Source organism: Crocuta crocuta, unplaced genomic scaffold, assembly GCF_008692635.1.
Source record: "Crocuta crocuta isolate KB4526 unplaced genomic scaffold, BGI_CrCroc_1.0 scaffold127, whole genome shotgun sequence".
In the NCBI taxonomy this organism is placed as follows: Eukaryota; Metazoa; Chordata; class Mammalia; order Carnivora; family Hyaenidae; genus Crocuta; species Crocuta crocuta.
In genome coordinates, this window is record NW_027532008.1 from 5,883,325 (window position 1) to 5,896,151 (window position 12,827).

At 46.6% G+C, this 12,827-nt stretch overlaps 1 protein-coding gene across 1 annotated transcript; it reads left to right on the forward strand.

Moving 5' to 3' along the window:
- The first annotated feature begins 5,387 nt into the window (after window positions 1-5,387).
- Window positions 5,388-7,952, forward strand: HTR1D (5-hydroxytryptamine receptor 1D). Its single transcript, XM_077775650.1, has 2 exons — window positions 5,388-5,552; window positions 5,882-7,952. The coding sequence occupies exon 2, from the start codon at window positions 6,035-6,037 to the stop codon at window positions 7,166-7,168; it is 1,134 nt and encodes a 377-aa protein (XP_077631776.1). The 5' UTR covers window positions 5,388-5,552; window positions 5,882-6,034; the 3' UTR covers window positions 7,169-7,952.
- Window positions 7,953-12,827: the final 4,875 nt, after the last annotated feature.

Genomic DNA, 12,827 nt, shown 5'->3' on the forward strand with positions numbered 1-12,827 from the left:
ATGCACATTACATACATACATGATCTTATTGGAAGTGCTAAACACCCTTTGGGGCAGCATAGCCATGCTTATGTTCCCATTTTACCAAGGAAGAAATTGAGGATGAAAGAGAAGTCATGTCTCACCTTGGTCACTGGCTGGTCAGTGGCAGAGCTGGGGCCAGAACCCAGATCTTCCAAATTCAAATGTATCAACAGGTATTAGTGTATCAAAAAGTATCAGTGCTATTGCAGGTAGTATGGTTCTTTTTTTTTTAACAGTGTACAAAACTGATTGTTTAAGAAAAATTACAAATCTATTATTCCCTACAAAACAATATATCTATAAGAAACATATGGTTCAAAGAATAATAATAAACATCTATGTACCTTCCACCACCTTAAAAAATAGAACATCAAGGGGGGGTGCCTGGGTGGCTCAGTTGGCTGGGCATCCGACTTCATCTCAGGTCATGATCTCTTAGTCTGTGAGTTGAAGCCCTGTGTCAGGCTCTGCACTGACAGCCCAGATCTGGAGCCTGCTTCAGATTCTGTCTCTCTCTCTCTCTGCCCCCCCCATTTACACTCTGTCTCTCTCTCTCTCAAAAATAAAATAAAAACATTAAAAAAATTTTTGTAAATAGAACATCATCGATATCTTTCAACCCCCCCCCAACCACATTCCTGCATTCTCTCCCCTCCAGGGGGTGACTGCAATCCTGGATTTTATATTTAATATTTCCTTGTTTTTCCTTATGGCTTTGCCACATATATTTGTATGTCGAAACAGTGTGTTTCTTCTTACGTGTTTTTGGCTTTGGCACTAAGCGTTGTGGGTGAGACACACCCACTTAGATGCATGTGGCTTTGGCTTACATAGGTTTGCTTCTCCATGGTCCTGTCAGAGCAATACCCCACGTTCTACCGCTCTGATGTGGATGGATGTCTGGGCTGTTTCTAGTTGTTTGCTTCCAGTCAACGCCACTGTGGCCGTTCATGTTCCTCTCTGCCAGTGAGCACAGAGAACAGTTTCTCTGCCGTGTGTGAATTACCGGGTGGTGAGGTAATCATTGCATCTTTTGCTTTATGAGATAATATCAGATTGTTTGCTAATGAGGTTCCTCCACTTCACACTTTACTAGTGGTAGGTGACAATTCCTGTTGGTCCACACCCTCACCAAATGACGTGACATGACAGATTCAAAATGTTTTACCTGTTTGCTGGGTGAACATGGTATCTCACTGTTTGTTTGTTTTTAGTTTATTTCTTTATTTTGAGAGAGACAGCGTGAACAGGAGAGGGGCAGAGAGAGAGAGAGAGAGAGAGAGAGAGAGAGAGAATCCCAAGCAGGCTCTGCACTGCCATCACGGAGCCCGACTCAGGGCTTGAACACACAAACAGTGGGATGGTGACCTGAGCCCAAATCAAGAGTCAGACGCTTAACCAACAGAGGCACCCAGGTGCCCCCTCATTGTTGTTTTAATTTGTTTTAACCAGTTTCACTCCTGGAAGCACATCTAGTATTTGGAGGTGTGATAGGGGACGTAGTTGCTTAGAGAGCTACAGTCTTTATCTCCGAAGGTGGCTGGGCTATGGGACGTGCCCCCAACTTTGTTCAGGGCAGGGAAGAACAGCAGTCAGGAAAGGAGGGAGGCAGCCTCGGAATCGTGTGGCTTCCCTCAGAATTCCAGCCTAGCATTCCTGACCAAGGCAAGCCACCCAGTCCTTCCTGAGATGTCACCCACTAGCCTCCCAGGCCTTTCTGAGCCCACGCCTTTCACTGAATGAGGTCATTGGAATGCCTGAAACTCAAGGGGTGACCGCAGGGGTTTGTGGGGCAGGCATACAGCCTTCTGTGAGAAAAGACTGCACCTAGTCTGTCCGGAAAGAAGAAGATTCCAAACAGTCCAACCCAACTTCACATTTTCCATGTGAGCCAAAGAGGGAGGAAAGCCAGAGGCTTCTGAGGTAGAGGATGGAGTGAGGGGGTCGGGAGAGGCCAGCATTTTCACCTATAGCTCCATGAGGCCCCAGACCAGTTTCACTTCTGGAAGCACATGTGCCTTAAGGCTTTTCTTCCTGATCGAGGCAGCATAAAGAATGGAAATTTCAAGAGCGGCTCTGGACCCAGTTTTTCCACTTCCACCTGAGTGACCTTGGGCAGGTCATGTCACCTCTCTGAGTACGGGCAGCTCATTTGTAAGGTGGGGCCATACCGCCCACCTCACAGGGGTGACTCTTGGCCCCAGGGCTAGCTCCGTGCCTGGAACAGAGCAAGAGCTCATGAAAGACATAATAATAATACCCTTCAAGCTTTGGGAATGTTTTTAAGCAGGTGGTTTAAGATTGGTTTTCTTAACTTGAGACTGTTACCCCTCCTCTGGGAAGATATTTTAAAAATATTTTTTTAATTTTATTTTGTTTTTTGGGGTTTTTTTACGTTTTAAAAAATGTTTTTATTTATTTTTGAGAGAGAGAGAGACAGCGTGAGCAGGGGAGGGTCAGAGAGAGAAGGAGATACAGAATCTGAAATAGGCTCCAGGATCTGAGCTAGCTGTCAGCACAGAGCCTGACATGGGGCTCGAACCCACGAACCATGAGATCATGACCTAAGCTGAAATCGGACGCTTAACCGACTGAGTCACCCAGGCGCCCCTAATATTTATTATTTTGAGAGAGAGAGAGTGTGTGTGTGTTCAAGCAGAGGAGGGTCAGAGAGAGGAGACACAGAATCTGAAGCAGGCTTCAGGCTCTGACCTGTCAGCACAGAGCCTGACATGGGACTCGAACTCATGAATCACAAGATCATGACCTGAGACACTTAAGCAACTGAGCTGCCCAGGTGCCCCTAGGTGCCCCTAGGAAGATTTTGTTTTGTTTTGTTTAAGATGAAATCACAGTTTGAGCAGTGGAAAGGAAACTACAGCATTGCAGGGTGTGGTTCTTAATGATTTAAAAATCAGTCAGTCAACAGACATAGATTGAGCTTTCCCCACAAATCCCTGAGCCACGCTGTAGGGATGGGGAGTCAGATGGTAATGACTCTTGATATCTCTCAGTGTTTACTGGGTTTGGAAGGCTAGCCTTGCCAGGAATGACAGAAGCCTACTGAAGCCCTGGGAGGCGGGTGGGGAGGCCATTTGTTTTGAGGACAAACTCTGAGACTCAGAAAGGGGTAAGGGACTTGCCCAAGGTCCTACATGATTGGGGGTGGGCAGAAAACAGGGATTGGAGCCCAGATGGCCCCACCCAAGCCAGGCTATCCCCTGTACTCAGCTGCCTCCTACCTCTGGTGCCAGCTACCTCCTGAGCCATCTCTCTACCTCACCTCTGCTCTCTGCGCTGCAGTCACCTGGGCTTTTTGCCATGCCTTGCACTTTCTGACCTCTGGGCCTTTGCCCTTGCCTTTCCAGCCACCAGGAATGCCATCCCTCCTGACTTTGACTATTGAAACCCTTCTCCTTAATAAATGGCTTAATGTAGCCACCCAGTGGAGCAATATGTGGCCCTTAAGAATGATGTTGCGAGAATGATTGATGGAACAAGGTTCAAAATATATTAAGTTGAAAAACATACAAACTATGAGACAAATTTATACCTAGTCATAATCACATTTATTAAAACATTTTTTTTAACATCTATTTATTTTTGAGAGACAGAGCACAAGCAGGGGAGGGGCAGAGAGAGAGGGAGACACAGAATTCAAAGCAGGCTCTAGGTTCTGAGCTGTCAGCACAGAGCCCGATGCAGGGCTCGAACCCACAAGCCATGAGATCACTGCCTGAGCCAAAGTTGGATGCTTAACCGACTCAGCCACCCAGGGGCTCCCATAATCACATTTTAAAAGCGTGTATATATAAAGATGCCTGGCCAGCTCCATCCCAGGGTCCTTGAGCCAACCTGTTTGCTTCCCCTGCCAGGGTTTTGAATCCTCTCAGGGTGGGACTGGAAGAAATCAAATGAATAATTCCTGATGGAGTTCTAACATTCCATACAAGGCAGGGATAGGAGTGGGGATGGGACTAAGGAGTCTTGGTACTCTTCTTGTGAACCCTGTATACCAGGGGCTTCCACGGGCTCCACAGACTTCAGCTGGAGTCATGCCAGAGACGGGCCTTGCACAGAGTGGCCTCTGGTTTGCCTCACCCTGATCACCGATACCAGAGGCCTCAAGCTCCAAGAACCCCCCATCCTCCAAAACTGAAACTCAGATTCAAGCCGAGAGGGACACAGAAGAGAAAATGAGTCTTCAAAGTTTTTTTGTGACCAAACTGCCAGTTTCCACTTAGAAAACTGAATACATTTTCTGTATTTGAATTCTCACTGTGAAAAATGCTTAGGGTTTTCGTTTTCACAATTGACCTCCTTGCTAACCAAAAGGTGTTTCTGTTTTTGCTTTTGTGTTTGTTTTAAGAATCACGCATACTTGGGGCGCCTGGGTGGCTTAGTCGGTTGAGCATCCGACTTTCGCTTAGGTCATGATCTCGTGGTTTGTGGGTTCGAGCCCCGCGTTGGGCTTTGCGCTGACAGCCAGCTCAGAGCCTGGAGCCTGTTTCAGAGTCTGTGTCTCCCTCTCTCTCTAACCCTCCCCTGCTCACGCTGTGTCTCTCTCTCTCCTAGAAATAAATAAAAATATTTTTTAAAAAATCATGCATACTCTAGGAAATTTGGAAAATTTTTATGAATAGAGGAAAGGTCACCTCTCCCTCCCCAATTCCTAGAGAAAAACATTGTAAAAATGTGGTCTCTTTCCTGGTGACCTTCCCCCCCACCCATGCATGGAGTTATTTTTGTTTACTTTTCATTGTTGCTGAGAAAATAAAATGGTGATTTCTTATTCATAACTTACAAAGCTGATTTCATGTATTTATAACAAGACTATGATGCTTCCAACAGCCATGTCCCCTCTGGGAATTGTGGGGGTGGGGCACATTGCCCTCCCCTGTATTCTCCTGACGCTTTTTTACAATGCCAGTTTCACTGCACCATTGCCAGCACTAAGCAGTATGTTTTTATTTTTTCTTTTTATTTCTTTTTAATGTTTTTTATTTATTTCTAGGAGAGAGAGAGAGACAGCATGAGCAGGGGAGGGTCAGAAAGAGAGGGAGTCACAGACTCTGAAAGAGGCTCCAGGCTCTGAGCTAGCAGTCAGCACAGAGCCCGACACGGGGCTCGAACCCACGAACCGCGAGATCATGACCTGAGTGAAAGCCGGACGCTTAACCGACTAAGCCACCCAGGCGCCCCTAAGCAGTATGTTTTTAAACTTACGGTTAATCTCAAGCGTTTAAAGTGTCCTTCTAAAACCTAACTCTTTCCTTTTTTTTTTTTCTTTTTTTTCTTTTTTAAGCCCCAGAGCTCTGAACATGTGCCCTTCTCGATGAACTCACAGTGATCCATTTGTTTTACCTTCTAGCTCATGCATACTTCAGGTCTTGGTAACGAGAATGTTTTGTCTATTCAGGCTCAAAATGACCAGTGGGACAGGAAGCAATGTTAAGTGCCACGTGATGTATCAAGATGAACCTGGGGCAACGGTAGCTGGTGACTGGAATGCTTCCCTGAATCTGCTGGTACTTCTTTTTTGTCACTAGTTTTAAAAGCTCCCCAGAGGAAACCTGAAATCTAGACTCTTCTCAGAATAGGATGGGGGAAATTCTGAAGTTTTCATTAAACACATTTATCCCTCAAGCTTTGGAAGGAGCCAAAATGCCAAAACCAAGAATCCCAAAGCATTGCCTACACTGGTGTGATGCCCTGATAAATGTCTAACAAATTCAGCATGTGTCCGCTGGGCTTGACCCTCTGCTGGGCAGAGTTTCAGAATAGTGAGACATCTTGGGATTCATCCCATTTAGGAAAGACCTTTTTAACTACCAGCTGTCACCTCCATGTTCTTCAGATGGCCAAGTCTTCTTGAGGTCCTTTCACTGTGGTCTGTTCTGATGGAAGGTTCCACCAGCGTGCAACAGAAGGATGACCTTGTTCTGTAAGCAGGACAATTGTGAAAGGAGCCGGGAGTGTTGAAGTCTATGGGAAGAGAGAGCCACCTAGAATGTCCCCGCCAAACCAGTCACTGGAAGACCTTCTCCAGGAGGCCTCCAACAGATCCCTGAATGCTACAGAAACCCCAGAGACTTGGGGTCCAGGGACCCTCCAGGCCCTCAAGATCTCTCTTGCTCTGCTCCTTTCCATCATCACACTGGCCACAGTCCTTTCCAATGCCTTTGTGCTTACCACCATCGTCCTCACCAGTAAGCTCCACACCCCAGCTAACTATCTCATTGGCTCCCTGGCCATGACTGACCTACTGGTTTCCATCTGGGTCATGCCCATCAGCATCGCCTATACCATCACCCACACCTGGAGCTTTGGCCAAATCCTGTGTGACATCTGGCTGTCTTCTGATATCACGTGCTGCACGGCCTCAATCCTGCATCTCTGTGCCATTGCTCTGGACAGGTACTGGGCCATCACTGATGCCCTGGAGTATAGTAAACGCCGGACAGCGGGCCGTGCAGCTGCCATGATTGCCACCGTCTGGGTCATCTCCATCTGCATCTCCATCCCACCACTCTTCTGGCGGCAGGCCAAAGCTCACGAAGAGATATCGGACTGCCTGGTGAGCACATCTCAGATCTCTTACACCATCTACTCTACTTGCGGGGCCTTCTACATCCCATCTGTGCTGCTCATCATCCTCTATGGCCGCATCTACATGGCCGCCCGGAACCGCATCCTGAATCCGCCTTCGCTCTATGGGAAGCGCTTCACCACGGCTCATCTCATCACAGGCTCTGCGGGGTCCTCGCTCTGCTCCCTCAGCTCCAGCCTCCACGAGGGGCACTCCCATGCGGCCGGCTCCCCTCTCTTCTTCAACCACGTGAAAATCAAGCTGGCTGATAGTGTCTTGGAGCGCAAGAGGATTTCCGCCGCACGAGAAAGGAAAGCCACTAAGACCCTGGGGATCATTCTGGGGGCCTTCATTGTCTGCTGGCTGCCCTTCTTTGTTGTATCCCTGGTCCTTCCCATCTGCAGGGACTCCTGCTGGCTCCACCCAGTGCTCTTTGACTTCTTCACCTGGCTAGGCTATTTAAACTCCCTCATCAATCCAATAATATATACTGTGTTTAACAAAGAGTTTCGGCAAGCGTTTCAGAAAGTGGTCCATTTCCGGAAAGCCTCCTAGCCTTATTTGGTGGTGACTCTTGTTATCTTCTGTGACCTGTAACCCAACTGGAATTGTCTTGTTTGTTTCTCCAGAGATGTGGGTCAATCTTGGTCTCCTGGGTTTTGGTTCCAAGAGAATTGTTCGGTGTTCTCTTCCTCCTGTTGTCTTCTTGACTTCGGTTCCACCAAAAGCTTTGTGAAGGGAGGCAAGACCGAAGAGTCCACTTATTATTCCAATATTTTCACGGCTCCTCTCTGTTGGAAGAAATGCAACCACAGAATTCCCCATTGATTCAATTCAGATGGGAAGCTGTCTGACTCTGTACAAAGACCCCAGGTTCAAATGGGGGGCTTTCTGGTTTACCTAAGTTTTGTATGGAGCTCAGAGTAGGGTAGATGAGGTGAATGACCTGAGCCGAAAGAGAATTTGGAGTCAGGATGGAGGGATCTCCATTCCATGTGGAACCTTGATTGGAAAATGGCATCCAGATCAACTATCATATATCCTTCCTCCTTCCCCAGTATCTCTTTACCACCTTAACGTTCTTAAAAGTTAAGACCCACAATCACCCTCAGTGAAGATGATCGACAAGCTTTGGACCCACCAAGCTTTGAATGGGACACCATTCTGAATTTTGTTTTCTGAATTTTTTTTTTACATCCTGTTCTCATGAGAGATCTTAAGATGTTGAGTCTTGTCAAATAAAAAGCATGAGATGTCATGGTCAGAAAAGTCTTTGGGTAATCTCTCCCCTCTCCCTGGATGTAGAATGGAGTTCTACCAGTTCACATCAGTCTCTGGTATTTATTGAGCACGTACCACAGGCCAGGTCCTGTGCCAAAATCCTGGCATCTGTTATCTCAGTAGAGCCCTAATACTATGAAAGCCTGTCTCATATAATGATTAAAGCTGAGGGCCTGATGCCTCAGTTCAAATCCAAGTACTACCAATTTCTAGCAAGGTGGCCTTGGACAAGTTTCTTAATCCTTCTTTGTCTCACTTTCCTCAACTGTAAAATGGGAAGAATAATAGGTAGGTTACTATATAAAAATAATAGGCACGATTTATTGAGTGCCTACAGTGCTCCTTGTGCACATTTTCTTGTTTATGCTTCATTCCCATTTTTATAAATGCAGTAAAGAAATGTTCATATTGTTAGAGAAGATTTCATAAAGAGGGGACCCTTCAGCAGACTCCCAAAAGATGGGCTCGTGTGGAATAGGAGGCTAAGGAAGGGGAGATGTGATGAGGCCTCTTGGGAGAGACGGAGCAGAGCAAAGGAAGGTCAAAAGGTCACACCAGGTGGAGGAAAGAACAGGAACAGAGACTGGGAGGTCTGCACTGCTCAGTGGGATCTCTGGGTTCAGGGAGAAGAATGAGAGCCAGGAATATGGGATATCAGGAAGAAGGGAAAAGAAGGATGCCAAAATGGGGTGGGCGGGCATACAGAGAAGTCTTGTGCTGACCTTGAGGTTCCTGCTGGACACCTCACAACATGCTCCCTGGACCATCTGCATTAGATACAGGGAGCTTGTTAACAGTGGGTTCCTGGGCCCCAATTCAGATCCATTAAATCAGATCTCTGGTGGTGAGACCCAGGAATCTGCATTTAAATAAGCCTCTCAATCTAACATTTGGGAACCACTATATTAGCATATTGCTCTCCCTGTGTCCCTGAACCCAGAGACACCTCTTAGCAGGCTCATTGACCTCCTCTACATCTGGCATGCCCTTCCCTACCTTCCTTTAAGGCTATGCTCTTTCCCATCTCCTCCATCTTACATTGGGACAGGAAGTTTATCTCAGTGGACATAGGCTTTGAAATCAGAAACAGCCAGAATTGAATCCTAGTTCTGCCGTTTATCAGCTGTGTGATCTAGGGCAAGTCACCTAACCTCTCTGTGTTCCAATTTCTTCATCTATTAAATGGAGTTGTCAGTATCTAAGCTATGGGATTTTTGTTGGGATTAAATGAGGTGGTAATTATAAAATGCTTTGCACAGGAGCATCTGGGTATCTCAGTTAGTTAAGCATCCAACTCTTGATTTTGGCTCAGGTCATGATCTCACGGTTTGTGAGATAGAGCCGTACATCAGGCTGTACACTGACAATGTGGAACCTGCTTGGGATTCTCTCTCTCCCTCTCTCTCTCTGCCCTTCTCTCTCTCTCTCTCTCTCAAAATAAAAAAAAGTGCTTTGCACAGTGTCTGGCACATAAGTGCTCAGTAAAATGTCATCTGTTACTATTTGAGAGCTTTGAGCCAATTACAAAAGAAGCTGAAAAGCCACCTACTCAGAGGCCTTCCCTATCTAGAACAAAAGTTTGATAAACCTTCTAAAACATAGCTTTATTGAGACATAACTCATACACCAAATAATTCACCCAATGAAAGTATACAATATGATGCCCTTTAGTATATTCAGGGTTATAGGCCCATCAACACCATCAGTTCATGACCCCAAAAAGAAACCCTGTACCCTTTAGCCAACACTCCCTAGCCTCCCTGGCCCGAGACAGTCACTAATCTGTTGTCTGTCTCTATAGATGCCTATTCTGGATGTGTCACATGCATGGAATCACACAATCTGTGCTCTTTCGTGGCTGGCTTTTTGTTTGTGTGTTTGTTTTTGAGCGAGAGCTAAACAGAGTGTGAGTGGGGAAGGGGGAGAGAGAGAGGAGAGACACAGAATCTGAAGCAGCTCCAGGCTCTCAGCTGTCAGCACAGAGCCCGACACGGGGCTCAGACTCACAAACTGCGAAATCATGACCTGAGCCAAAGTCGGACACTTGACCAACTGAGCCACCCAGGCGCCCCTATGGCTAACTTCTTTCATTCGGCATAGTGTTTTCACAGCTCCCCCATATTGTAGCACGTGTCACTATTTCTTTTTATTGTCAGCTAATATTCAGTTGTATGGCTATACTACATTTTACTTATTCATCCATTGATGGGCATATGGGTTATTTCTCCTTTTTTCCATTATGAGAAATGCTGCTATGAATATCCTTGTACAAATTTTTGTGTGGACACGTGCTTTCATTTCCCTTGGGCACACACCCTGGGCTGGGATTGCTGGGTCCTGTGGTAACTCCGTGTTCACCCTTATGAGGAACGGCCTGACTGTTTTCCAAAATGGTTGCACCATTTTACATTCCCTTTGGCAGCGCATGAGGCTGCAATTTGTCCACATCCTCACTGGTACTTGGGATTGTCCATCTTTTTTGATGATTGCCATTCTATTGGGTGTGAAGTGACACCTTATCGGAAAGGCAAACTTTTTTAAGGGCCAGATAGTCAGTATTTTCATCTTTGCAGTCCATGTCATCTCTGTTGCAATTACTCATCTCTGTCATTGTAGCATGAAGGCAGCCATAGACAATATGTAAGTAAACAAACCTGACTATATTCCAATACAATTTTATTTACTAAAATAGATGCCTGCTAACAGGCTATAGTTTGCAGACCCCTGATCTAAAAAAAAAGCAGACAGCTTTCCCTGCCTACTTGGTCTTCCTCTAACCCCTTCTCTGGCCTTTTTTTTTTTTTTAAACTTTTTAATGTTTATTTTTCAGAGAGAGAGAGAGAGAGACAGAGCACAAGTGGGGGAGGGGCAGAGAGAGAGGGAGACACAGAATCTGAAGCAGGCTCCAGGCTCTGAGCTGTCAGCACAAAGCCTGATGCAGGGCTCGAAGTCTTGAACCGCAAGATGATGACCTGAGCTGAAGTCGAACACTTAACCAACTGAGCCACCCAGGTGCCCCTCTGGCTTTGTTTTTTTAATTATACGTCTTACTAATGATGATGTGTATATGTTAGTTCTTGCTTATTGTCTGTCTGGCATCTCTAGAATGTTAGCTTCTTTGGGATGGGGATCTTGTTTGTCATGTTTGCCATTTGATCCCCAGTACATCATAGTGCCTGGCACAAAATACATAATAAATATCTGTTTGAATGAGTGAATGAATGGAACACCATTTCCAAGTTTGCAAACGACTTAATCTCAGCATCTTCATCTTTACAATTTTAAGGATGGGGCGCCTGGGTGGCTTAGTCAGTTGAGCGTCCAACTCTTGATTTCAACTCAGGTCATGATCTCGGGGTTCGTGGGATTGAGCCCTGTATCAGGCTTTAAGCGGATAGTGCAGAGCTCTTTTGGGTCTCTCTCTCTCTCTCTCTCTCTTTCTGCCCCTCCCCAGAGCTCTCTCTCTCTCTCTCAAAATAAATAAACAAACATTTTAAAAAATTGGTAACATTTTAAGAGAAGGTGACTGGCCCTGGGGCTGGAGCCTCACAAGTCATGAGATTTGGTGTCAGGTAGACCTAGGTCAGACTCAGAGCAGTTCTGTCCCAAATGTAGCTGATGCAAGAGGTGAGTAAGGAGGCTGGGTGACCCCAGTGTATCTAAGGAGCCAGGGCTAGAGCTGACCTCTTAGCCTGCATTCAGCCCCGCCCCTCTGTCCTTTTGTTCAGATAACCCTTCCTCCAGAGTCAAAGAATAAGCTGCCATAGGAGAAAGATCAGCTGTTTTCTGATCTTCCTTATTTTTACCTAAAAGCTGCCCTTTTGGGTATCATGCCTGGAGAACTGCACACTAGTTAGGCCACATGAAGGTCAAATTAAAAATAAACTTGTTTCCCATGAACATACAGGAAATCTGTATTTGAGGCCTTTCTCCTCCACTCCTCTCCCTCCCCCAACATCCCTGTCATGCTCCTAATTCTTTCACACTTAGTCACAGACACACAACCAGCATGATAGTGGTGACGCTGGGGGGAGAGCAGAGCCTTGGCTAGGAGCGGGCTCTGCTCATTTCTGACTGAAGCAAGTGTGGCAGATGCTGCTGGTGCCCACCCAAGAGCTGATCCTCCTTCCTAGCTCACAGAACCCCAGATCGCTTCCAAAGGGAAAGTACCCAGCCCCCCAGGAGGTGAATGAATCCTCATTGGTTTAAGCAGTAGGGGTATTTCCATTGCCTTTGCCAGGGATTGGTCAAGGGATAGGCACGTGAGCCAGTGCTGGCTCCAACCAGTGTAAAGAGGGAGACCAACCAGTTGGCTTTGCCCAGGACTAAGAAGGGGGTTCCCAGGACCTACAAATTTCAAGCTGCAAAAGTACCAGGCAAACCAGAACAAGTTGGTTACACAAGATGTAAGGGGAAACTGTCTGGGGGCTTTGGGAAAGAAACCTCTTGCAGGAAAAGAAAGACATGAAAGGAAAAAAGTTCCTCCTGCTTGGGAGTAGTCCTGTGAAGATGGAAAGCTTGGTATTTTACAGACATTTCTTATTTAATCTTCAGATCAGCCCTGGGAGGAATCAAGGGGTCGTTATACCCCCAGCCATTCGGTGATTCTGTAGGAAAACATCACCGATGCCCGGAGATCGGCGGAGGGGAAAGACCAAGCCCCAGTTCCTTGACCACATTGCTGAGCTACTGAAGCATCCCTGGGACACTGAGCAGTAACAAGCCTTATGGTTAAATACTGTTAGCTGGGTTTTTTGTTACTCGGTGCTGAACACATGCTAATCTCAGGCTTGCCACCTTGCCCCTTCCGTGGGTTGGATGGCAGCCAGGCTGGGCAGCATGAGGCGCTCTTGGGTCGGCACAGGCTTGGGGCTCTGGGAAGGGAAGTGGGGACAGCCAGAGGATGTTTCAGGGTGTTTCAGAGCCAGCCGGT